Source organism: Saccostrea cucullata, unplaced genomic scaffold (assembly GCF_032062105.1).
Source record: "Saccostrea cucullata isolate Sc308-1 unplaced genomic scaffold, CSIRO_AGI_Scuc_v1 ctg867, whole genome shotgun sequence".
NCBI classification, from domain to species: domain Eukaryota; kingdom Metazoa; phylum Mollusca; class Bivalvia; order Ostreida; family Ostreidae; genus Saccostrea; species Saccostrea cuccullata.
In genome coordinates, this window is record NW_026923146.1 from 173,136 (window position 1) to 201,053 (window position 27,918).

A 27,918-nucleotide genomic window follows, 5' to 3' on the forward strand; every position below is an offset into this window, starting at 1 on the left:
TAAATTGGAGTACAATCAGTTTTAAAATATAAATGATAAAACAACGAAATATAAAGGTTAATACTTGTTTCATTTTCCTTTTTTTTTTTTTTTTTTTGCTTGAAACGAACTAACTATTTTACATAAGTTAATTAACCGACAGTAGAATGGACCCTCCTCTCACAATGTTGTTGTTGTTGTTAATAAATTGATGAAAAATATGACATATCGTGCAGGTTCTACGTCCTTAACGAAAACATTCACAACTTTAAGTGTGTTCTAATACTACTCAATAAAGAGTTTTAATTTCTTTTGTTACAGTAGTTTAATGCATTAAAACTAATATGTCCTTAGATTAAAAATGGAATTCACGGAACTCTAGCTGGTCTTGTCCTATATTTAACTCTTAGAACAAAAATGATTTTTATAATCGTTGAGATTACACTGGCATGACTTCTTCATTGTAGAACACTCTGAGAACTGGCAAAGAAAGGAAGTGTTTGTGATCATACTGATTAACATTTTAAAGAAATGTATTAAATCAGTTTCAAAACCGGAAAAGTAAAACCGTTGGTTCAATTCTTCAATGTTTCATTCAAATTTTGTCTCCTTTTGCTTTGGTTCAATATCAGATGGCATCAAGCAAATCTGTAAATTCATTATAAGAATTATAATACAATTTTTTACAGTATTTATACTCATGTATCAAGAGAAAAGTTTAGATAAAAAGATAACAAGATTTTACCTTTTCTTGTGGAGGTATATATGAGTAATCAGTTGTCAAGGTCTTTTCTGTCAGAAACGAGTCTGACTTAATTACTTTATTTGGTTTCCGTGTTTTCATTTTATCCGATGATGTTCCAAAAATTGATAGAATTCCTTTTTTCTGAGAGAAATAAAAGTCATAATACACAGTAGCACTACATCAAAATTTCGAAATAGAATTTAAGAAATTATTACCATTATATTTCGATTTTTTTGTAAAATTAGCAAGATATTGTTGAACGTTTGTAAAATTTGGAATTTAAATACTCTGAATACACATTAAGTATGAAAATTAACGAAGCTTACTTTGGTTTTGACTATAGGTCGATCGGAGGACGATGAGTGTGTCCGTGATACAGAGGTTGTTTCCTTTCCGCTTGACTCGGTAAATATACTTAATCCACTCAAGGAAGGATATTGAGTCTTTATACCCTTAATCAGCTGAAAACAAAGGTAAAAAAACCTATTATTTGAATGTTTAGTGATAATATAATTTCAAATAATTCTTTATTCCATGCTCACTCTTCCATGGCACCTATTCCCACCTCCGATGTTTTAGAGATCCAAATGTGCTCTGCTACAAAATTTGTATTTTAATGAACTTTTGAGCTTGAATACTGTTCGTTATCTCCATATATTTCATTACTTCTTTGATTCTTCAGAAGAAGGTGAAAATGTTATAATTAATGCGACCAATATCTTACAATAAACTAACAGCAGAAATAAAATGATCGAAAAAAGCTTTAAAATGTTTTGTTACTTGAGCTAAAAGAGAAAGAAATAAAGCTAGTGATGAAGAAGATAATTAAACAAATATAGGATATGAGCCTAAGGAGTACCTGATATGTATATGTTGAAGAGAAAAAGAATACCATTCAAACACAAATTCAGAATTCCCATACAGGAAAAGATAACCAAGTAAACGCAAAACACAGAAAAACTCACCTTCTTGTTTAATAGCACATGTGAGACAAATATGAAAAATCCCTGAAATAAAAACATGCGGCATCAAGTTTGATAAAATTGAAATTACTTTAAATTGTCACTCATTTATTGCTTTATGTACTTAAAGTATTTTCTGTTCTTTTATTAAATTGAAAAGCTCAGAAAATCTACAACATGAAATAGTCAGAAAATATAAACTTTTTCTTCTTTCTCATTTACATTCAGTTACTACTGGAATTCAAATATCACACCTGTAAGGAATTAGAGATGATGAAAATAAACTGGAATACTTCTGAACTTTCGTTAACAGCTAAGACTCCAAAAAGCCAGGTAACTCCTAATACGGGTACAAGTGTACCGAGTGAACGTAGTGCCGTCCTATTTTGAAAACAAATATCCATAAATAAGACTCTGAAGCATGTAAAAAAATTATTATTCAGATTTCATGTACCTTTTCTTTATATTTTTAATTGTTTTAACTAGATCATTTGCCAAATTGTCTTTACTTGAAACAGATAATTTTTCTTTTACTAAATGTAAAGGATGAAGATAATACTTGCACAGTCTTTTTATGAAGCGATGAATTTATCATTGTAGATGTTGCAAACAAAACTCGAATTAAGGACACGATTATAAGAATATTTATCTGAAATATAAATCAAATAGAAATATGATGAATATTGTAAGAAGGAGATTTTTCTCACATAAACAAAGGTAGATAAATGTGAATCCTTTATTTTAATTATTCATTAACATTGAAGAAATTATTTCTTTTTTCTCAGAATAGAGAAATTTGTATTGACTTAAAACTCGTACTTTTATTAGTTAAAAAAACAAATATATATGCAACATCCTTATTAGAGAATTTCTCAGACTGTTTCTTTTTACATACCACAGCAATGACACAAACTGGAGCAATAAACAAATAAAGAGAACCGCTTTCTGCTGACAACCAGCAGCTATGAAAAAAATAAGCATATATTCATATTCCTCCATTCAGCATCCAATATTTCCACATTGTGTAACACTTAGCTGAAGAGCTATATAAAAGTTTAAATATTTAGTTGAAAATGTTTTAGAAGTTGGTAATGGTAATATTTTCAAATAAATTCATATCATTAACATTTATCATAACAAGTCAGCATTAAGACAATGTTACTAAAATAAACAAAACGTTTACTTATTAGCAATGGAAGTGTATGCAAACTAGTCGATTTAAAAATAAAAACATACTAGTTTTTAACGTGGTATTTATTTCCCCAAAATGCCCCTAATGTTGAAGCTGCAATAATTAATGGAAATCCTGAAATAAAATGTTTATATTATATACATTTTTTTAAATTTTACTCAGATTCAAAAAGAAAAAGTGCATTCATTTTACCTTGATATGATAAAAAATCATAGAAAGATTTAAATTTCTGACACATATTCATTCAGCAATTTAGATTCTGCAAACCTCTTTGATAGCCCTTACTCACCCCATCCTCCTAAAAGAAACCAACGTACTCTGGATTTGGACTTGAAATTATTGGCCATATACATCGCGTAATAGGTCACGGTTATACTCATAAAATAGTAGACTCCCATCCCCATCATACAGAAAAAGGTCACCAGGAAGAGGTAATGGATGATGGCGGTTATTGCGATACACAAAACCTTAAAATATATAGAAAATCAAATTTAAGAATTTTTTTGTTTACATGGTTGATGGTATTTCATATAATTGGTAACAATTTAAGGTACACGTTTTTTTTTATTATGTAAAGTCGAATATGCAGTTCTGTACATTGAAAAATGAACGATAAATTAGAAAGTTACAATAACCTCATTGTTTGTTTCTTCCACAGCCGAGATGAAGACAACATATGATAAAATCAAGGATCCACAGAGATTTAACAGCATGATGTTCTGGTCATTCTTTATGTGTCTAAAAAAATAACATTTCCATTCAAAATGTTTTCCATGTTGTGTGATTTAAAGCAATTGAATACAAATCTGAAATACTGTCAGAAGGGCATACTTCCATAAGACGATGTAAATTATGAAGGTTAAAACTGTAAAAGCTATGGAGATGATAACTCCAACAAAAGATAAAGTCTTCAGAGACTCTTTGTCTTCCTCCTCCTGTAACAGAAATAAAAACACATTTTTGCAATATGTAATGTAAAAATATCTGTCATTTGTGCATTAAATTTCAAAAGCACTTATAGTTTATTTATTTTTTAGAATTTACATTCTCACAAAATAAATGCAAAAAAAACTAGAGGTACTGTGAGCAATGAGCTCACTGAATAATACCCCCCGCCTCCCATATGAATATAATGGCAGTATCCATGTTTTGCTCTGGAAAATTCAAAATATATGTCAGATCAAAAAGTAAAATAGGAGGTGCACAATGGCAATATGTAATAAAGATTCTTTGAAAGTTTCATTAAATTTCCTTCATTGGTATGAGAGGAGTTGCACCATTAATGCTATATACCCTCCCGCTTTTCCAGAAAAAAAGAAACCATCTCCACCATTAATGCTAACCAGGATTCCGTTTGTCCTATTTTTTTAATCAATTTTGTTTTATTGAAACAAATGATATATTTGATATCCTAAATTAGAGTATGCCAGATTTCAATAATGCTATTGTATGACAGAGCAAGGAAAGAACCCATTCTTAATTCACAAAAAATAAAATTTACTGAAATGCTTTGAAATTCTGTGTTTTCTGATTAAGAGCGTATTTTACAATGACGATTTGTTTTCTCTTACAGATGTGTACGGTCTCATTAAAATAGCAAAGTTGGTCAGATGGTTACACTGACAAACTGTCCTCTTGTCAGTGGTTGAATTCACTTTGCAGCCTTTTCCTGACCACCTTCTGAAGATAAAAACAATATTATAGCTTGAATGCGTAAAGAAATTTAAATATACACTTTTCAGCAATAGGTGTTCATTGACTGTATTTTCAAGGAGGATATGAATTGAATAACGTTAATGAGATAGAAAGAACAGAATATCATTCCAACAGTAACATGATTCGATTAGTTGCTAAATGTTAAATTTGATCTCATCATCCGGACTGTCAACGAGAGATACATATATATGGTCTCTACATGAGTGAAGAAATCTGAAATATGACGTAAAACAACATATGATCAATCAATCTATTAACATTTATATTCAGGTCAATTTACTTTTTAATCTTCTGAATATCTTCTTTTATGTATTTCCTGAACCATTTCTTATAGGTAACATGAGATGAAAAACCTGACTTACTTTAATGTAAAATTCCACGATACACAGGTAGCTTGAAATTTATCACTTTTGTTCTGGAAAGAAAACATTTAAACTTGATTTACTTTTTCTTCTTTAGGGAAAAAACCATTGTCAATAAAGATATACATAGATTAAAGTTTACAAGACTTTATCATTAAAACATATATTTCAAATAATTTATCAAAACGTTCTCCGTGAACAAACCATTAACCGTTTCTATTTCCTTATGGAAATAAAAAATGTCGGTGTTCGTCATACCTTGTCTAGATGTTGAAAAGTTAGATTTAGAGGAGGGAAAAGCAGTCCTAAGTCCGTCTGTGTTGTGAGTGACAAAATTTCAGAATTCACAATTTCTTTAACTTCTTTTTTTCTCACTTTTTCATCATTTGCAATTGTTTCCAATTTATAATCTCTGAAAAAAATAAACATAAGACAAACCAATAAAGTTGCATTTTTGATAGAAATAAAAATGGATAACAAACCTTTTACCAGTGACAACGTAGTCTGCATGTATCATGACTATTTACCAGCAGAAGACTAACTTTCTGGCGTGATTCAGCCTTTTCAAGTGATTTCTTAAAACCTGCTCACACTTAAAAGACTCATTATACATGTTTAATCATTATTGGAATTGAAATTTCCTGGAATGTTCTGAGGTCTGTGGTTTATTTTTGGCATGTTTTCAAATTTAATCTGAGTAATCTATATTTTTTAGCTCGATCACATTTGTTATTTTCGCTTTTTACATTTAATTTTCAATCTAGGTTACCAGTCCTTTAAGTTACATTAACTGGTCTTTGCCAAAAACTACTATTCAGAAAATTGTAAAATTTTGAATTAGATTTTCACTTAATATCTTCATTAATCGATTAATTACATAATTTTTAAGAACATTCAATTTTTAGGGCACAATAAAGGCAAAACCGTACCTTTTCGTGGAATGTTTCAATATTCGTTTTGCTTAAAAGACCTTGCTGTTCTGGGGATTGATTCCAAAATATGGCTATCCTTAACACACGCTTTAACAAAACTTGTTGACATCTCAGAAAGCCTTTAACTTAGTTTCTTAGTTTATTTTTCTTATCAGAAAATTTTTGAAAACTGTCTTTGGATATTCCCAAGGAAAATGTAGACCCTAATTTTTTAGCAATAAATTGTCAATCATCACTAGGACAACAAGCTTTATCATATGTTTAATTCACTTCTCCTGTTGTCCAGTGGTCCTTGAGAAAAAAAATTATAGCTACATGTATTTTTAATCATCCCCTGTTTAAAAGAGTTTTGGCTCTTCCTGGGAGGAAACTTGAGCCTTTTTGTCCACGCATGGTTGCTTGTTGGCACAGTTGATTGAATTGGGTCCAGTGGGTTTGGGTTGAAAGTTGGTTGAAAAAACAAATTGATTATTAACAGTTTGGCAGACAGACCGTTAGACAGACTACCAATTGAAGAAATAAAAAAAAAACTTGTACAAGCTTTTACTTCAGATCAGCTAATTCAAAGATATTGAAGTTTGCTTCCAAAAAAATTACTAGATGCTGTCATGAGACAGTAATGGACATTTGCGGAATAGCGTACAGCGAACAGCGGACTTCGGACTTCAGACATTTAAAGGCGGACTTTTCTAAGGGAGCAGTTTAAAAAATGAAAAATACAAATTTATAACAAATCATCTGAAAATGTATAGGCCTCTGATAACTATGAAAAATTTAAATTGAAGAATATTGAAATTCGTATTTTGATTAGTTTAATTAGAAATTTGCAAAGAATTTATTTGTGAACATTGAACTTATATTTTAGTATGCATTATTAAATTCACCCCTACTAATGTGTTCGGAACCTTTTCTTTTTCTGTGTTCTGCAAAGTATAAAACCCGATGAGTTCAGAGTAGCTCTGACAGTGGCCCTGTCGAGAGTTAGCGAGACTTCAGCGAGATAGGATAAATTATTCACGGAAATGTGGCCAGGAAGTGACTAGCACGTGGAGACATGGTAAACAGAAAAGTTATGTTGCGTTTTAGTTTTCACCACCATATCATTCTGTGGAAATGTACTTAAATAGATCTCTCTTGAATTCATTCAAGTTTTAATTATAAGTATTCTCTATGATTCAGTTTTCTGCTGTCATGAAATAAAATTTCTTTTTGGACAAATATTTTGCATGGGAACTGGGACTATATTTTTTGGCGTCAGATTAGCAAATGAGGCACCAATATGACCTTAACTGACAAATCAGCTGAATGAGAATTGCATTATGGGTTACTACGAATACTACAGGAATTTTACGCTTGATAAATTCCTTTATTATACTATCGGTGAATACCATTGTCAGGTAGATTCCCTGCCAACACACGTGATCACGAGTATAGTTATGTCCATTTAAATGCACATGAGAAGCTGCTCGTTTTCCTTACCCTTGAAGTGCTGATGTTCTGAACTTGACACTAACTACGTATACATTTTATAAAACAAATTTTTCTTTAGTTAACAAAAAATGAAAAACGCCCATGAGGCCTGTGATATCTTTCATAGTTTCTAATGTTTGCATTTTGTTCATAAGAACATTTTTGTCAATTTGCACTCCATTGACATGATCATAGATTGACCTGAACCACGTATTCGAAGTAACATGTAAACATGTATTTGGCGTAAACGTATTCAATCAACAATTGCATGGTCAGTTGCTCGTGGTAAGATCCTCTGTGCGCATTAATAGCAATAGCCATATAAGGCAAACAAAGGTTTGTCAGTGTTGATGATATTACACATTTTTTTACCAGCTAATCGGTCGCTATTGAGCTGTAATTTTTGCAGTACACTATGAAAAGATGCATTTATTTTTTTAACCCCCCCCCTTTAGCCACCCATTTCTGTTGAAAATCATGAAAGTCTTTCAGAAAGGTCTGGAAACATATTTTTCACAGGACATGTTTTCAGAAGAAACAGACTATAGCAATTTCCTGTTTACTGCCAATGTTATTTATAAAACCGGTTCTACCCTATAACCTTTGAATAGGTAAACCTTAACCACGTGTCTTAAATTTAAATCACAATAACATTAGTAGGGGTGAAATTGAAAAGTATCAAATATGAACCACAAACAACTACAATCTCAGAAAAGGAATTGTACAGTTGCTATCTTTCAACTTCACATTCAATTTATTTCTAATTTTCAAACTGAAGGTACAACTTCCGATCAATGTGATAAATAAACCCTATTAATTTTTTTTAGATTTTGATTTTTTTTTGATAGTGAAAAACAGCGTCAATATATATTGTCTAAAAAATGGATAAATTTTGTCCCAATACGAAAAGTGTGAAGTCATGGTAAGTTTTTTTCTTTTCCTTTTTTTTTTGTGGCATGGTAGTTTCGATACCTCAGATAAAGTACGCGTTGAGATTGAAGGGTATATCTATTAAATAAGGGATGTTTTACGCCCTGCATGCACAAATTTGAGTCATATACTTTCATTATACTTTTCAATTCAGGCACGTAGCATCGTTTTAGAAATGGTGGGGCCAACCAGAGAAATTTTTTTTACTTACCTGTACAAGTTGACAAGCAAAATAAAAAAAAAGAAAGAAATAAAGAAATTGCCCAAACTCGAAAATCCTTCCGTGGGGGGGGGGGGGGGGGGGGGGGGGGGATTAATGGCCAACTTTTTCCAAGGCAAACTTTCTTTTACTTCCAATTTTTGTGGCATATAATACTATATTTCACTATACGGTGGTAAGACCAACCAACCAACCTTTCAGTGGACATTTTCAATAGTAAAGGCAATGTTGGGAAAAAAAGTGGGGGGGGGGGCAGGCCCCCCTTGCACCCCCCCCCCTTTTGCCACGTCCCTGCAATTCCCATTTGCTTTGTCATTTTTCGTTGGAAGATGAATTGAGTAGAAGGCATGAATTTTGTCAAAACTTTCATTTTATATTTGATTGTATAAAAACTGATACTAAAAAATAGCTATTTTAAATACAGTGGACACTTAAGAAACCAAGTTTAATTACAATAAATAAAAGATGTCTCTCAAAGAAAAAATGCTCTTGCTTTGTTTGTTCGTTGTTGTTGTTTTTTTTTTTTTTTTTTTTTTTGGTTTTTTTTGCATTTTCTTGATATTGAATAAAAGAAATGTTAAAGATATTAAAAGATTAATGATTCCAGTTATTTGATATTAAAAATATGTACTGAATAGGAATGTCAATTTTGAAGATGTGTGTATTGGGGGGGGGGGTTGACAAATTACCTGAAAAACATGTTTGACAAACAGACAAAAGGAGAATATTCTAAACTCGAAAATTCCATCAGGGAGGGTAGTGTATGAGCGGGAAGGGGCGGGCTAATTTCCATCTTTTAGACACATTTGCATTAGATAGTTTAAAGTACTGAACCAAAAAGTGTGTACTTGTGGGAGGGTGGGATCTACTGGCTTTTTAATTAACATTTTATACCCTAATTTTATAAAGCCAAATTAAAATTTGAGTTCTGATACTAAGTCTGTATATAAGCCTTGCTTATTTAAATGAATTGAACCAGGTAATTGAAATAGGTATAAATCTGAGAAAGCTGAGTAGATCAAGGATCTGCTTCACGTTTTCAGAGAAGTCAAACGTACATCACTCTTTATTTATTTCAAATTTGATATACCCTAGGGCACATCCTTTTCCCCTTTTTCGGAGGGGGTTGTTAAAACAGGCATATAGAAAACAATCTTTAGAAATGAAAAATCTTGAAAGTCGAGTATTAATAATAAAATTTGAAAAGTAAAGAATCATTAAATAAAGAAGTAAATAAGACAGAAAAAGAAAATTGTCTGTCTGTCTGTTTGTCCGCAGAAACTTTAACCTTGCCCATAAGTTTTAAGTGGGATGGGCTACACACATGGCTTCCACATTTAATAGGTTAATTCCTTGTGACAAGACCTTTTATTTGGGTACCACCAATTTTGACCTCTTGATCTCTTGACCTTGGATTTTTACCCATTTTTACAAGAAAATACCAAACTTTAATCTTTGCCTAAATTTTGATCAGTAGGTGCTATGGCTTTCATGCTTAACATGTGTATTCATTGTGAACTTTCAACAGATATAAATATGTTTGACCTTGACCCTAGATAATGACCCACTTTAAAAAAAAACTTTAACCTCAGCAGTTAACTTTTGAACAGGAAGTACTAGGGATTTCTTATTTCACATGTGTATTCCCTGTGCCAAGACTTTCTTTTGATACCAAAACTTTTACCCTTTGACCTTTGAGTTTGACATACATTTGAGAAACTTCCACCCTCGCCATAAGCTGCCATACGGGGGCATCAGTGCTTCAGAATCACATCTTGTCTTCATTATTTTTAAGTGGTGGTGTCTCTACGAGGGCTGTTTAATAAATAATGTCCTCGGTGCTCAGAAAGAAGCAAACGACGCTTTTCAATGATTTAGTCTTCATGATTTTACCTATTAATCTCTTTTAATTCAAACACATGTCCGTAACATTTTTCATCCAATTTCTGATTGTTTTTAGAACTCATTTTTGGGTATGACCCTTGGTATTCTGGAAAATGGCTGATCCAGTGATTTCCTGGACTTGTTTTTTTTCCTTCTGAAAGGTGTTTTTTTTCAGGTTTGGAAATAGAAACAAGTCAAAAGGTCAAAGATCTGGTAAATATTGTTAATGTGAAAAAATATAAACTTTCTGTTTATCCCGAAAACTCCTTTACTCTTCAGGGCATGTGGGTTTGTACGCTGTCATGAAGAAATTCAATGTAGTGGATTCCTGATTCTGGGTCCTTCCTCTAATAAACCTTTCTTTTTTGCAAAAAAAAAAAATTGCAATCTAGACTCCTCCAGAAATTAAACTTTCTCCCCGAATACGAACTCGAACAACAATACCTCTAATATTTAAGAAAATTGCATATAAATCTGTCTTTGTGCTCTTGCATACCTTTGCTTTTGTCAGACCTTCGCCGTGTTTATCAAGTACATCTTATGGTAAATTTTGTTTGATGATTTTAAGCAATAGATTCATGTTCCAATATCTGTTTGAATATAAAATAAACGTGGATAACTACAATTACTGATATTTTAAAATAATTGTTAAGACTTTGTTACACGCTGTCGTTTTCACTCATTTTTCAAAATATAGGGTGACTTTTGAGTACCAAGCTTGTTTACTGTCAAACGTTTCTTAAAAACAGTGTAAATTACTCCCGATATGATGTCTATCAAATTTGCTATGTGTCTTAAAGTCAATCATACATCATCAAATATTATTTGTTGAAATTTGGCAAACAGTACATATGTTGTTATAATTTTTGTTGGCAAGGAGGGTACCCATTTTTGATGCCCATTATATAAATTTTTATCATTGAAATCCACATGCTCATTTGTCTATAAATCAGGCATCGGTTGCTGTAATTGACACATATTTCAGTGAATATTTCTTTGGGATTTTTAGCAAGTTTTACAGCAGCTTTGATTTAGCCTTTATTTTCACTCTAGTTTACTGATTCTTTACCATTCATTTATAATGCAGTGTCTCGAATAGCCCTTGTTTCCCAGCTTCTCACGATGAAACTATGTGATTTAAAACTGGTCACATGAACTGTTATAAATTCATTTAAGATTCAACAATGAGAGAAAGTCAAGTTTAATGTCATATGATATCTGTATTGTATGTCATAGAGTTCAGGACATTATTTATTGAACAGCCCTCGTGTATGAGGGAAAAATTCCCGAGAGAGATGTTTTCACAGCAAACAAACAAATTACTAATAAAACATGAACATGTTGGACATGTCTCTAAAATGTTCTCCCTTGAATCAGAAATGATATCAATATTTAAAAAATAATTATTATAAAAGTTGAAAAGGTTGTGCATCTTAAATTTGAGTAGGTTCTGTGGTTGAATTAGCTAAAAAAGTTTTCAAGCTTTTTTTTTACTACGCAAAACACCTTGATTAACTATTGTCAATCATACTGTTTTCTGAAATGTTAAATTTTATCAACAATGGATACATGTCATTATATACATTTTCAGCTTCTCAAAAAATTGCATGAAAAAAAAAGGTTTTCAAATACTGTTACCATAGTAACTCTTTCAAAATACTTGTGAATCATACTTTTTAGCTCATTTGAGCTTTTCTGGTTTCCTAATTACATTATGTCTGTTGTCCATCTGTTTGTCTGGAAACTGTTTACATTTTTAATTTTTTCTCTAGATCCACTGGGCCAATTTTAACCAATTCACATAGAAATATGTACATTTGTTTGTCAGTCTGTCCATCTGTCACAATAAATTTAACCTTGGTCATCACTGTCATTATGTATTGAATGAGAAGAGACAAGACATTCATATTAAACATATGTATAAGTATTTACCTGTGACAATGACATATGACATGATTTTTTTTACCCGTGACCTTGAAGTTTGACCTACTTGCAAAAAATTACATTGTTTTAAATTCATCATTTTGAAAGAAAAAAGTTAGGGCATTCATATTATACATGCATGTATATTATTACCTGTGATAAGACCATTCCAAATAAATCATGACTTTTGACTCTGTGACCTTGACCTTGAAGCTTAACCCACTTTTCAAAAATGTTTCATTTGCTTCTAACTTCTGATTGAGAAGAGACATAACTTTCACATTTGACATGTACATTACTCGTAAGAATTCAAGATGTTTCCCACATGCTATGATTTTTTTACCCCTTGACGTTAATGTTTTACCTAATTTTCAAAATATTTAACTCTCCTAAAAGACGATTAGGCTACTGAGTAAAATATAGTTCAGGGAAGACGGGGCTTTTTTCATAAAAAACATTATTTTTCGACCCCCATTTGACCCCCTAGAACAAAATCAAAATTCCGAAACCTTACTGCACATCTACATGACACCACCAACCATCTCCCAAAAGATGATTAGGCTACTGAGTAAAATATAGGAGGAGTTCAGGGAAGATGGGGATTTTTGCATAAAAACGTCATTTTTCGACCCCCATTTGATCCTCCGGGGCAAAATCAAAATTCCGAAACCTTACTGCACATCTACACGACACCATAAACCATATCCCAAAAGAGGATTAGGCTACTGAGTAAAATGTAGGAGGAGTTCAGGGAAGACAGGGGCTTTTTAAATTTTTCGACCCCCATTTGACCCCCTGGGGCAAAATCAAAATTCCTAAACCTTACTGCACATCCACATGACACCACCCACCATCTCTAAAAGATTATTGGGCTACTGAGTAAAATATAGGAGGAGTTCAGGGAAAACAGGGGCTTTTTGAATAAAAAAAAACCCCTCATTTTTCGACCCCCTTTTGACCCTCTGGGGCAAAATCAAAATTCCGAAACCTTACTGTACATCTACATGACACCACCAACCATCTCATAAAAGATTATTAGGCTACTGAGTAAAATATAGGAGGAGTTCAGGGAGGACAGGGTTTTTTGAATTAAAAAAACATCATTTTTCCACCCCCATTTGACCCCCTGCGGCAAAATCAAGATTCTGAAACCTTACTGCACATCTACATGACACCATCAACCATCTCCTTAAAGATCATTAGGCTACTGAGTAAAATGTAGGAGGAGTTCAGGGAAGACTTTGCACAAAAACGTCATTTTTCGACCCCCATTTGACCCCCTGGAACAAAATCAGAATTCCGAAACCTTACTGCACATCTACATGACACCACTAACCATCTCCCAAAAGATGAATAGGCTACTGTGTTAAATGTAGGAGGAGTTCAGGGAAGAAAAGTGATACAGACGGACGGACGGACGGACGGACGGACAGACATGAGTAACAACAATATACCCGAACTTTCTTTAGAAAGTGCGGGCATAATAAATGGAATTTAGATTTACCTATCTGCATCTGTATTTGTTTGCAGAATCTCGGAAATCGTCCTATATATCACAGCAACATAAGCAATAGCTGGAAGAAAGCAAATCAAATTTATTAATGAACCAGTGCATTGTTTGATAACCTGTGAATGACTAAATTGACTCACAATTGTCATTAAAAAGCTGATAAATGTTGTGGTTACCTTCCCCTGTTTTATTTGCTTGCTTTGGTAATTGAAGAAAAGTAGCAATGCCATCGTCAACTTCGTTGCTGTTGTTTGACGATCTCTTCGGAAATGTTATCCCATTCTCCTCTAGATTTGTTTTATCAACGGTCACCTCTTCAAAATGAACATTGCAATCGTTAAAATTCGCGCGCATTTTCCACAGAAATTGACTTTTTATTCTATTGAAAATGTTTATGTTAGAATTATGTATTAGCAAACCTTACCAAAATTTGTGCCAGTAAATGTTGTTGCGGTAATGTTGTCATTTTTCATGATGACTTCACTAAGTCTGTCCATATTTTTCAGTAAAGAACTAGCATCCTTCTCCGTCTAGTAAGGAAGTCATTATTTTGACACCAGAATAAATAGAACGTATCTGTCATAGTAGACAGTATTATCAAAAGAATGAAATCGGTAATGACCGATACATGCCTCCAAAAGCAAATTTTAACGGAAAAAATATAGAATTATGTTCTAAATCAGGGGGATATCTGCAGACTTCAAAGCATCGAATATTTTCATTAGCTGTGACGCCGTATGGTAAATATGACGTCAGAAATATGATGTTTATTCAAAATTTCCACGATTTTACAGAAAAAGGAGTATATATTTCTGCCGATATTTTACAGTAAAAGTCTACGAGCACAAGTCTACATCATCACAATGTATTGATATAATGTATACAGTAAAACTCATTTATAGCGAAGTCACTGGGACCTGTGAAATTACTTTGCTATATCCGTACTTCGTTATAACCGTATAAGAAAGTATTTAAGGAATCACTGTCTAGTTAGGAGGGTATGTCAGGGCGAAGCCCGTTATGCTTAAATTATCCCATGTTTCCCACTATTGTTGATGTCCCTGACATACCCTCCTAACTAGACAGTGATTCCTTATATTTCCATTTCATTGTAAAATAAAATTGTAGATTTAGACTTTCAAAATGTAGATAAATAGATTTAAATCACATGATGACTTCCATGCCAATTTCAATAGTCCTCCCCAACCGACGTCAAACACAAAGGCAGCCGCACGAGATTTACATGCATATTCGGCCTCCTTATCGTCAGACACAGATGCGCACGAGAATTGCATGCGTATTAGGCCTCCTTAGCTCCCGACCTATCGACCTGCCTAATTTACATTCCGGCAGAATTATCAAGAAATAAACTACCCCTAACTTTCAAAGAGTTATCACAGAGAAAAACATTAGAAATGGAAATATTTAAATTTATATAGCTGGGGATGTAAGATGACCTCACTATATCCGTAAATTCGCAATATCCGTGTTGTGTTCGTACTGAACGAGTTTTGCTGTAGAATGAAAATATCTAAGAATTGTGTGAATATTACTTTAGGGCAGGTCTGCGCTCAATGAGTTTTGAAGTCAAGAGTGAAGAAAAACATTGTCCATTTTCTTTTTTCAAAAAAATAATCCAAATACTCTTTTGACGTCATAGAAACATTACTTGTCAATTACCTATTTCCAAACTATGATATTTTTGTTAATTAATGATTGTCATTTATTATATACAATTCGGCACATTTCAGGAAATTTGACTTGTTTGGGGTCTAAAATATTTATATACCGCATACAATTCTTTCAATTAAAGAAAATTAAATTTAGTTCACGAGATCTAAACGCAAATTTGTTATTATTAAGACATCCTTGACTTTTATGCTTAATTAGTACCTTGTCTTGTACGGTTGTCCATGATTTAGAATTGTTGGAAGACAAAACATTGTCGACGACCTCAAAGAACACCTAAAATATTAAAAGTCCCCATAAGATACATTGTCCATATTTTATATTTTGTTTCTTATTTTAGATATTGAGTACTTTACAGTTGTTTTTTTAATACATTTAAGGTCTTTCAGCATTGTCTCTAAATTGTATCATACAGGAAAAAATAAATTACGTTGTAGAAGAAATAACACATGGATTTTGTTTAATAGATCTTTAAGATATGTCCAGCATTGAAAAACCAATATTAGTTTTTACTTATTTTTAATTATTTCCTACTGATTTTTTCTGCATTTTCAGAGAAATGGCAATTCTTTACAAATTTTATTAGATATTCATATGGTGCATTCATTGCCAGCATTTTTAAAAAAAACTCTAAAGCATCTTATTTGCAAATAAAATTTTTTATTTTTACTTTCTACGATTAAATGCAATAAAAGACTTCAGAAGAGCTAATATCGGCCTTTCAATGCTGAAACCATAACTTGACAGGAATGTCTTAAAGATCTGTGGAATAAAATTTTGGGGTGGTATTCCTCCATTATAATTTTATATCTATATATATTAAATTTACCTCTTTTTCAATATTCGCACCCGTCAGATTGGTAACGTTGACAATCTTCTCTATGATGTCTAGAGAGGAACTGATATCTCCGGCACTCAGTGAAGTACTTTGAGATGTCAAATTTTTCATCTTCACTAAAGTATTATCAATAGTTTTCTTAACTTGCTCTGAGTCATCAATTCCGTCCTCTATCAAAGCATCCAGCTGATGAAGAGGAAACTTCATGTAATAATTATCTGCCTTTCTTTACAAGCTTATTTTATATCTTTTATTCTTAATGGATTATATTGTATTAAACAACGATCATTAATCTTTTTAAATGCATGAAATTTTCATTGTTAAGGAGGCTGGGGGTCAACAGATATATCTAGACATGATATTTTTAGCTGTCAACTATCAATTAGCAAAAAAAAAAATTTATACATTTTAGTGCATCTTTAATTATATGGAGCTATTATTCTAAAGGAGTTCAATATGGTCTTATTATACTATCCTATATAGTGATTCGTAAAATCATCCATAGGTACTGTGTATCCATTTTGCAGAAAAGCATATCAATCAGGGATGCGTTTTGATCAGATTATAAATTCAATCTTTCTAATGATCAACAAAACAAAAGGGTACTACTTTTTGTATTATTTTACAACAATTCAATATTATTTTTTATTTTATTTCAAAAGACGACTTATCCTTTTAAAATTGTTAAATGCATGTTAAATCAAGAAAGCAAATTTTCACTTTCATTATCAATTGTGTTCATCGAACCGAGTTTATAACCATTTAATCCCGAAAAGAAAATGTCAATCCAATTTCTATGTTCTAGTGAAGGGAAGTGTAAATGAGTATCATTACCTAAGATATATATTTTTGCAAAGTACATGTATCATCAAATAAAATTGTTGAACTATGCTCTTAATTATCAAATGGTTTTCGTTTAATGTGCATTACTACGTTAGCACTTTCGAAATATTAAAAACTTATTCACAAGTATTAATGTTAACTCTTTACAACTAACTGAATTGTTATGCAGCATACACTAAATGTTCACGTCATAGAAATAATACGTTACCATTTCCCCGCAAGCACTTTACAGCGGAGAACAAGTTTCTCTAAAGTTTAGCGTAATTAATATTATGACGTAATATTTTAATAACAAAATGATTTTTCTTATTTTATGAGATTTAAGCAAGTGTAATATAAAAGAAATTTGGTAATAAATTGAAGATTAAATGAACTTTTAAAGTGCGTGAAAATGTGTAATTGCGGGGAAACGGTATATGCGTGATTTTGCGTTAGAAATAGGAAGTGGTATATGCGTTAAAAAGCATGACTGCGGGGATTAAGTAGCATTTACTCACTCTAATTATCATGACCTACCTCATTTGAAGCGTTCACAAAAGCTTCGTCAGTACAGTTGACCAGATTAGGGGTTTCCCATTCACCTTGAGTGTTACAAAACCTAGTTGCAGTACCTGGAGCATTGAAATCATATTTTTTTTATTGTTTGAATATGCATGTATTTTTTTTAAACATTCTCTATATTTTACATAGATCTGTTTTATCAAATTATTTTGCTTAAAGAGACACAGTGAACCATATTCATGTTTTGTAAAATTGTACTATACATAAAAAGGATTATAAATTTATTTTACAAATAAGTATGACTTGACCAGCTCATCTGCCATGTAAAGTAAACAGAGATTGCAAGACAAGGATTGTATTTACAGCACACTTGTATCCTAGAGGTCAACCCTACGTTATATTTATTTATATCTTGTAACTCATTTAAAAAATTAATCAGCGTAATTACGTATTTCAAAGGCCAGGATTGACATCGAATCCAAGAAGTGAATCTCTTAAACATTAGTAATCAGGAAAAAATTAAACCTGTTGGACTGGTGTCCATTACCATAACAAGTAGCTTCTTTTGAAAGTAATTAAAACCGAATAATTTCAAGAATTTACAATATATAAGTAGCAACATAAATAGTCTGCTTTTTCATCTCCTTTCTTTAATGTCACTGTTCTCTTGAAAAACTATTTTCAGCCAAAAAAAAAAAATAAATAAATACACAATTTATCAACACTATAATTTTTATACTTTTTATACACGTTTTCCTCCTTCCTTTCCCCTTTAAACAATATATGTAACTGTATATGTAATTCTATTGATCCATGTATTAGAAAACACACTTTTTTCTATCGGAGAATGAATCGATACCTATCTGATTTTCTGGACAGGATTCTCTTTTAGTTGTTCCTGCGATTGTCGCATTCCATGTTATTCCATCAAATACTGCGTTTGGACATCTAATTTGTTCTTTGGATTTCAGAATGAAATTAATGAAGAACATTTTTTTTTAAAGTTATGTTTGATAAACATTTTCGATGATAATCTATTATTTATTTTTATTACTTATAACAAATTATTGTCTGACCTGGTTTTGTTACCATTACGGTGATAGAGACATTTGTTGGATCAGGATAAGAAGAATGTGAGCATAAATAACTTCCAGAATCATCGATTCCTGTCGAGTTCTTCTTTAATGTCGTGGAAATGTCAGTTGTTGTTATATCAAACTGCGAATCTACAAAGGTTAAATCACTATGCTTATTTCATGAAAACTATTTTTGTCTCAAATGAAGGTACATCATTGGATTATACTGTTATAGATTTCATGTAGCTTTACTTTCTTTTGTTGCAAACCTGTTATGATATTCTTCCCATTTCTCTGCCAGATTAAACTTCCGCTCGTGGAATTAGACAGAGATTCTGGATTGATTACTGTACATTGAAGATTTAAACTTTCTCCGCTTTGAATCGAAAAGTCGAATTGTGGTGTCATCTGTAGCAAAAGTCTTGGAAGAACTGAATATAAAATACAAATATCAATTAAAGGTTTGAATTTTGAATCCAATGGAGAAAAATTCACATAATTCCCGAGATTTTGAAAATATTAAAGCCACAAAAGGATTACATGAAAATATGTTAATTTATCTTCACATCGCAATCTCAGCACAATTTTTCTGAGAACCATTAAATAGTTTTAATCATTTAAATGTATTTAGCCAACAATCTCAAAAGTCAACAAAAAGCAATACATTTAAATGAGCAAAAATGAAGGGCCTAAAACTGACCACGAAATCAAATATTGAGAAAATATCAGATAAAAACAAAATAAATACATAAACAAAACAAATTTTGAAAAATGTACCAAAGAATTTTATCATATAATGATCAAGAAAGAAAATAACTGTATGTATGAAATACATGGAGATGGATATACAGCTGTAGATACATGTATATACATGTAAATAAATCAAAATGCATTATGTTTTATTTTGATTACCCTACCATTTGGATATAAGGAGGCAAGAAAATGCAACTTATATGTGCACATGGATTTAGAAGGCATATAAGTAAAGTGTTTAGTAGTGTACCTACAGCTACTACTTTTAATAACAAACATTTATGATTTCCTTTCCTCACCTCTTATAACGATATTTCTATATGTGGTAGTAACACCATTTGATACTTCAACAGTCCAATTTCCTAAATATCAATAAACATTGAAGATAACAAACAATTGTTGTTCACGTAAATCCCTATTAAAACGATACGACTCGAAAAAATGAAAACATTCTTATTAGTAACATTAATTGTTTTGATACAAAAGCTCTTTTCACATTTTAAAACCTTTACTGATAATTTACCTTCATCTCGTCTTAAAGCATTGAATATGTTTAGTACATGGAGAAATGAACCGTGTGGAGCTTTAAAGGAATTTCTTGTATATCTTAAAGAAGCACTGGTTATTTCTATTCCGTTGCGAAACCATTTGACACTTGGACTTTGGTCATCTACTGTCTCTAATTCCAGCCACAAAGGTTTACCTTCACGCAATAATATATTGTTGCTTTTCCAGGAAAGAATTTTCAACGATTCTATACAAGAAAAAATCAAAGCTAATAAATAAAGAGCTAGAATATAAAAGTTCACAAGTTGATTAAAACAACTTCAAGAACCCCAAGATTGCCTAAGGTGTGTCAAAGAAGATGATCCTCAATGAACTTTTCTCTAACAATAGCAACTTAATTTTTCATATCTTTTCAAGAAAAAATTAGAATTATTCAAATATTATTGAAAATTCAAGATTACTGTGCACAATATATTCTTATAAAGTAGCATTGTTTTTGATTTTATGGGACAACCGTTCTTATAGCTTAAACATAGTTTTCAAGATAAATAATTTTTTGATAAGACACATAATGTTAAAGACGTAATCGCATACGTTTATAACAAAAATAAAGCATATGGTAGTCATTGCAGTTGATATTTCTCATTAAATTTCTTTAATAGATAAACACTTTGGTGAACCCTTCCAAACTGCAGTGTTTAGATTTGTAATTCAAATGGAAAATCTTTTATATTATTTATGATTAATTATCATCAATCAGTTTAAATCATCGCTTTCAACAGATAATAAATAATACTGACCTGACTCGCAAAAACTGCCTTTATAACCACGTGGACAAAGACATGTAGAATTCAAGCAGGTACCTCCATGCTGACAGTAGCAGGATTTAACTTTGTCTAAATACAACCAAATACGATTCTGTTAACTATAATAAACCAAGACAAAAGAATGACATTTATTAATATTCAGTAAATATCAGATAAATTTGTTTTTATTTGACTACTATGATCAACTTAAGAAAAATTGTTTACTAAACTAGATGATATTAACAAGTTAATGAAACAAAAACATTACCTTCAATGTAAAAAGCTAGAACAAATCCGCTGCTTTCAAATCCTATATCACTTACAAACCGCACCTCTGCCGTGGTGTAATTCAAGATCACACGGTCGGCCGTGCTTAAAATAGTTTCTTCCGATTGTGTACAAATTTCTAAATGTGACATATATCGGAATTAGTACATGTTCATTGTATTAGAAAGAATTTCTTTAAAAGAATAAATTCAAGTTAGAAAAAAATATCAGGATCCAAAAAATGCCTACATCAGCTCTGCCCAGTCGGTTAGAAAACTTTTTTACAGATGTTTTCTATTTATTTAATTAAAAATCTAATTATGATAAAAAAGAATATTGTTTGAAACAGGACGTGTTTTGCAACACTGGTGCCTCTGTATGGCAGCTCATGAGGAAAGTTAAATATTGTCAAATGCAAGCCAATCTCAAATTAAAAGGTCAATAGCTAAAAATATTAACACCTAAAGGTAAAAAAAATTATCTCAGTGAATATACCTGTGAAATATGGTAACCTAAGCACAATTATTCAAAAGTAATGTGCAAAGTTAAAGATCTGAAAAGAGGGGACTAAACTCTAATATCGATATAAATAGGTAAAACATTTATTCCTTCGAAAGATTTTGTCATAGTAAATAAATATGTGAGCTACATATAAAAGCCATAGAAAAAAACTATTCAAACGTTATGTTCAGGATAAAATTTTGTAAAATATTTTACAAAAATGGGTAAAACTCCAAGGTCAAGATAAAACTTTAAACAATTGCTAGAACAAATGTCAAGATGCATGTAGCATACTGACCATCAACATCTATCATAATGTAATCAGTGCAGCTATCAAAGCCTTCTTCTAAATTCAGAGACCGGAACTCAAAAACCAAACGAATGTCCTTCTTCATTATAGCAGGTTCCACTTTCCAAAAGCATTGTAAATTACTAAAAGGAAAACAATAATCGAAGAATAGAAAATTAATAATCTTACTTCTAACAATTTAGTTTACTCTATTTTCTTCACGGTGTTATATACCTTGGGTAATTAGACGGGAATCCAGGAGATATGATATATTTAGGTGTTGATTCCGCCCGGAGTGTTTTATCAGTAGAGTCACAGGTATCAACTAAATAAAAAAATATATAATCAAAACAGACATGTAAGATGTTTGTTCCTACAAATAATGTATGCTAATTTTTATCATTTTTCTTAAAGTTTTCATAAAAATAATTCTTTTTAATTTGAAAATACTAAAATTGACTTGATAAGCAGAATAATCTCATATTTATTTCTGAAATTGAGATAGATTATGAAGGTGCAAATATTAAGCACATTTAGTTAAAGACAATAATAATCCAGTTTACTTTTTTTGCTTTCAACCGACATGAAACGAAACTGGAAACCTCCTTCCCTATATGAAGATGATGTTGTAATGGTCAGGAGAATTTCTGAGGATGCAGTTTGTATAATTTCCTTACAATGGCCATCTAACTTAGGACAGCCTACACAATTATCTAGCACTGATGATGTTGCTGAACCTTCAATAAAAAAACCTAATTCAGAGAATTTATATACAGCTGAAGAAAAGGGGAAGAGGGAGGAAGAACAAGAACTAGAAGAAGAAGAATGAAAAAAGAAACGAGAAATAATCAACTTTGACATTTTAATACCAATTGATCTTACGATCAATAGTAGTATTTTTAAATAAAAGGTAATGCCAAAATATTCATTTTAAAAATAACTAACTTTATTAACTGAAAAATTCACCTGTGATGTACATATAAATCCTAGATTTTTTTTTAACTCAAAATGATTATGAACTTTAAAGGCCATTAGATCTTGTCATATAGAATTTTATTGCAAAATCTCAAATTTTAAGCTTTTAAAGACATATTTAAAAAATAATTCATCAAAATGATATTTATTATTTGGTCAATTTTCATGAAAACATTGAGTTTAAATAGATTACACAAGAAAAATTCCTATGGATTGATTGATTGTATATTGTTTATCGTCCCTCTCGAAAACTTTTCACTCATATGGAGACGCCATCACTTGCCGTTGGAGAGCTGCAAATTTTGTCCTAAACATGGCACTCAGGGCCCTTAAGCTGGGAGGGATCTTTTTCGTGCCAGCATCTACTGCGACACGGGACCTCGGTTTATACGGTCTCGATTCGAACCCGCGACGTAATGATCAATTCCTTTCTTCGCGATTCTAACCACTGCGCCACGGGGGCAACATTCTAAAACAGTTTGTGATTTCTGAAAACGACATTTCCATGGTTTTTAAAAATACTGTGAAATCCCTTATTTTCGTGAGGGGTTTAATTTGCGTGTTTTTCGGGATATGAAGAGGCCCATAAACTTATGTCCACCATGACATGTAAATTTCACAGAAATTACTACTAGAAATTCTTCAGTCATTCAGTCATTCAGTCAAATTACATCCCCCAAAATCCCATATATTTTCCTCAAACCATGAAAATTTGACTTCACAAAAATATGTTATTTTACAGTAAACACTCTCATACCATTACTGAATTTCTAAAAAACGTTACAGAAATAGATCGTGCGTGATAAATTATTGTCTGATTCAGTTCTGAATATTTAGGTACATTTGTTTCCTTTATTTTTGTTCTACGTTCAATTTAAATGAGCTGAAGTCTTGTTGAGAATACTATTTTGGTTATGAACTTATGTTTTTCCTCTATCTGGGATGTTTTAAAATGAATAAAAACTTATACAAATGACTCAAGACTTTTAAGGACGTGCATGGGAAAAGCTAAAAAGACAACAATTTTTTTTCAGTCAAATTTGAGGTTATTTGCTAGTGAACAAATAGTGTATCTATCAAAACATGCTGAAAAACTTAATTACCATAATATAGGCGGAAAGATGCATCAGATTCGCACATCCACTTTGGATAAACGACAATTTCATATCCTGCCACCGCGCTGACTTTCCATGTGCAGTTCAAGTTACTTAAAATTGAATAACTACCGTTAATACTACTCGGCTAAAAAAATTTAAGTTGCAACGAAATAATCAAACACTATATTAAATGTCAGAAAAAAATCATAATCTAATTTATTCGATTAACATTATTTCTCACGCTTCGTATCCTTTTTCCAGCGGAAATTTTTCTGGATACGCCACCTTTTCCCCAACATAAGACTGAAGAATTATTTGTTGTTGGCCTTTGCAAGCATGACAGTGTATGGTTGACACTGTAAAAGATAAAAGTAAATTCATATATTTACAAGTAATTTTGTACAAAAACTTTAATATATTGATATTATTCAATAACAACGAAAGACTTTTTTCATTTTAACACTGCGGTGTCACAGAAAGCAAAAGAATCATTCATTAAAATAACTACTGTTAACCTTCATTTACAACATTCATTATAAATTAAAGTTAACAAAGTGAAGTTCTTGTGTCATTAAGTTTTATATTAAAACCTTACAATCCTTTGGATGACATATCAATCCAAAGCGAGTGACGTCATATTTTACCAAAATTGATTCTTAATACTCTACAGAATTTAGATGGTGAGAGTTTGCTTAATACCGTATATCCGGTTTTTTTTTTTTTTTTTGCGATGACCTATTTTTCACATTTTTTTTGCGATCATTTTTAATTCGCAAAATATAAAACACGCAGAAAACATGTCAGTTATAATTTGACATAAAAACATTAACATTTTAAACAAAAAAAATTCTTCAATCATAAAAATAAACTGTAGTAATCCACCCCTTTTTCTCAAAATTTCCAACACGCGAAGAAAAAACGGATATACGGTAGTAAACAGTGGTATCATATACAACAAAAAATTCTATATTTACAAATATCACAATTTTAATGTAACTTCGTAATTCTTAATAACATCACAATGATATTTCTACACGGTGCATTCTCATTCTGTTTGGCCCATACATTTATCAAAATTAGAACAATTGCCTAGCATCCCCTTTCGAACTGTCATTGATAAGTATGATTTTATTAGGTAGACGGAATAATTAGTAGTCAATCTTTTTGCAATGAAGGATATGGATAATGAACAGTATTCAATATCAAAGTCCATAAAACAATACAAAATAGGAGCAGAGCAAACACGGACCTCCAAAACATCAGAGGTGAGATCAGGTGCCATGGAGGAGTGAGCATCCCCTGCCGACCGATCACACCGCTGTGTGCCCCTTGTCATGATCGGGAAATATCAGAAAAATCTGTCATCAATTCAGTGTATAAATAATGGACTAACAATCAGCATTAAAAACATCAATCAGCATTTGACTCAATGATAAATTGTATTTGCTGACAAGGTCATTGTATCGACCATAGAACTTACGAAATGATGACTTTAAACGAGACTGCTGATATTTACCTCGTTTAAGAAAACTTTCATGCGTAGAGCATGCTCTTGTGTATCGAATAAACTGAAATATATAAACTCCATAATAAGTTGATGAAGGTATATTGCTGCATAAGTAAGGGAAGTTGACGATAAAAAAAGTTAAAGTCGTCACATTTATCATAGAGCTTGGTTATTAGATTACAATTAACGTCTTTTTCAAGTAAAATATCTAAAGATGAAACAGATGTGTCAGACTCTGTCGTATCTTTTATTTCAAGCTCACCAGGGTATATCGTATCAACATAAGAATGGAAATTACCATTGTTAATTGACTGTACGTCGTCGATATATCTAAATGTCAAGTTGAAGGTGACGGCAAGTGTTTTTTTTTTCTTTTCACGCAGAAGATTTTGCACAAATTCTGCTTGATATGAATACAAAAACAGGTCTGCTAATAACGCAGAGCAATTGGTACCCATGGAGATTCATATAGATTGTTGGAAGACCTGGTCTCCAAAAACCACATAAATATTGTCAATCAGAAACTCAAGCATCTTTTAGATGTCAACTTCGAAGTACCTGTGTGTGCAATCAGAATGTGTTTTAGCAAATAAGTTTGCAAATGATAGTGACCAGGTAAGTAAATTTACGAGTTCCTTTTTTATTGAAATAGCAGCTGTCGATGATATCAAAAAAGCATGGACTTTGATTTATCGCGGGGAATGGTTCTGTATTAAGTTGAAAAATTTTAAGCTGTTGATTTTGGTGAAATTTTGTGATTTCAAATTCTCCAAAAGTTCTTTGTAATTTTTAAGAATCCATATCTGATTTGCATCATCTCTTGAATATATTTTTGCACAGTATTCTTGAAGTTTTTCCTTCACTACTGTCAATATCTTATTGAGGAGTAAAGAAAGAGGCTTGGTTGAACATGTATTGCCCCTCAATCTTTTAATACGCGATTTTAACAAGGATCTGATACATTTAATCCATTCTGACAAAGTGTCAACGTCTTCTGTTTCATATCTGGCCCATCGTCTGCCGTAATCTTCAACATAATCCATAAAATGTATAAAATTCCGACGTCATTTGAAGGACTGGGGGTTTCCTATAATTAGGACCTTTTAAAATAAGTGAACCAAGGTCCTCATTATTAACTGTATATCACCTGTAATAACATGTCCTGCAGGAGTATAGTTATAGGGCGAAGAAGAACATGAACACGATGGGGGATTATGTTTCAGATACAGTGTACTCGATATCCAGGCCATGAAAAGTTTTTTTGTAATTGAAAAGTTTGGAAGCAATGGTCGATGTATCTTTGTAGGAAATACAAGGTGTAGTTTTTAACTTGAAATATGGTTATATATACAAGACTGGACCCTTTGTGATTACGAATATTACTTATATTAACCGCGTCAATTCCTTTCTTGGCATATTGAAGTTTAAGAAAAGACGGATTGTTGTGGCTGCATTTTCTTCAGTCAAACGTGCGGGTTTAAAAAGCCTATGATTTGCAATATCATTAATCACAGATCCGAGCCTATATTCTGGTATTGAAGAATCAAACATTGGACTTGCCTTGGCCTTTTCAAGAAGACTAGTATTTAAAGGTTTCAAAGGGACAGACTAGAATTTGGTGCAAATATGATGTAGACCAAGCTGTTGATTTACATAAGGTAGTAATGAATGAAAAGAGACATCGTGTATTAAAGGTTTATTGTAAGACCGATGCCCATGACTACATGTACGTTTACCTCTCTGTGTATGGTTAAAAAGTCCCATCATATTTACATTGTTACACTGTGGACAGGAAAGATTTCCAACACTATCGACATTGTCATTACATCCATAGGGAAAGACTGTCCCTAGTTTGCTTATCGAAAATTCTTCTAGTTTTCTACGGAAAGGTGTACTCAGTGACGGACTGTTTGTGTTTTGATAAATCTTTTCGAGAATTCTATAACTTGCATTGACAAAAAAGAATGATCAAGTAAATTAAAATGTTTGTATAAAAGATGCTGACCCCCTTGATTTATTTGAAATTGATTACCTGATATTCTTATGTTATAAGTGATCCCTTGGTTTCACCAACATAAACAAAAAATGGTACAATGATATGCATGTCATTTCGAGTCAAAATACGACCCAGCGACAGGTTGGGTCGTATTAAACCTCCTCAAGGCTATCATTAAGCAGTGACTATGAACTCTTTTGTTAAAAACGTCATTCTCTTTTAAGAGAGAATGATATAGTAACTTTATAATTCTCGAAAAGAGATTAAGTTTGAAGATAAAGAGTATTCAGTATAAATTTTAAACAAAATCCAAAATGGCAAAGTTAACAATAGAAATTAATAATTAACATAAAAATAAAATGAAGAAGATTGATTTGAACATTAACTTACCGGATAGTAGATAAAACAGAATACACACTAACATCTCCATCCTAACATTAGAGTAATA

The 27,918-nt window shown here is 31.8% G+C and overlaps 1 protein-coding gene across 1 annotated transcript; it reads right to left on the minus strand.

The window, feature by feature from the left end:
* Nucleotides 1–377: 377 nt before the first annotated feature.
* On the minus strand, nucleotides 378–27,918 carry LOC134263299 (adhesion G protein-coupled receptor L2-like). Its single transcript, XM_062745638.1, has 33 exons — nucleotides 27,861–27,918; nucleotides 24,209–24,323; nucleotides 23,974–24,077; nucleotides 22,459–22,632; nucleotides 22,130–22,220; nucleotides 21,905–22,038; nucleotides 21,107–21,244; nucleotides 20,833–20,928; nucleotides 20,049–20,279; nucleotides 19,825–19,887; nucleotides 19,042–19,203; nucleotides 18,773–18,922; nucleotides 18,556–18,654; nucleotides 17,712–17,806; nucleotides 16,344–16,538; nucleotides 15,719–15,790; nucleotides 14,250–14,355; nucleotides 14,002–14,139; nucleotides 13,820–13,889; nucleotides 5,215–5,368; nucleotides 4,957–5,009; nucleotides 4,450–4,558; nucleotides 3,710–3,813; nucleotides 3,514–3,616; nucleotides 3,168–3,345; nucleotides 2,923–2,992; nucleotides 2,582–2,648; nucleotides 2,250–2,335; nucleotides 1,941–2,067; nucleotides 1,690–1,731; nucleotides 1,051–1,185; nucleotides 725–865; nucleotides 378–627 (listed from the first exon to the last, which is right to left on the minus strand). The coding sequence occupies exons 1-33, from the start codon at nucleotides 27,898–27,900 to the stop codon at nucleotides 571–573; spliced, it is 3,699 nt and encodes a 1,232-aa protein (XP_062601622.1). The 5' UTR covers nucleotides 27,901–27,918; the 3' UTR covers nucleotides 378–570.

Excerpts from the sequence above, each read along its gene's own strand:
- LOC134263299 (XM_062745638.1), bottom strand. The coding sequence starts at position 27,900 with ATGGAGATGTTAGTGTGTATTCTGTTTTATCTACTATCCG. Across the intron at positions 21,245-21,904 it reads CATTATGATAGATGTTGATG|AAATTTGTACACAATCGGAA; the intron begins GTCAGTATGCTA and ends TGTCACATTTAG. Across the intron at positions 2,068-2,249 it reads TCGCTTCATAAAAAGACTGT|GACGGCACTACGTTCACTCG; the intron begins GCAAGTATTATC and ends TTTTCAAAATAG.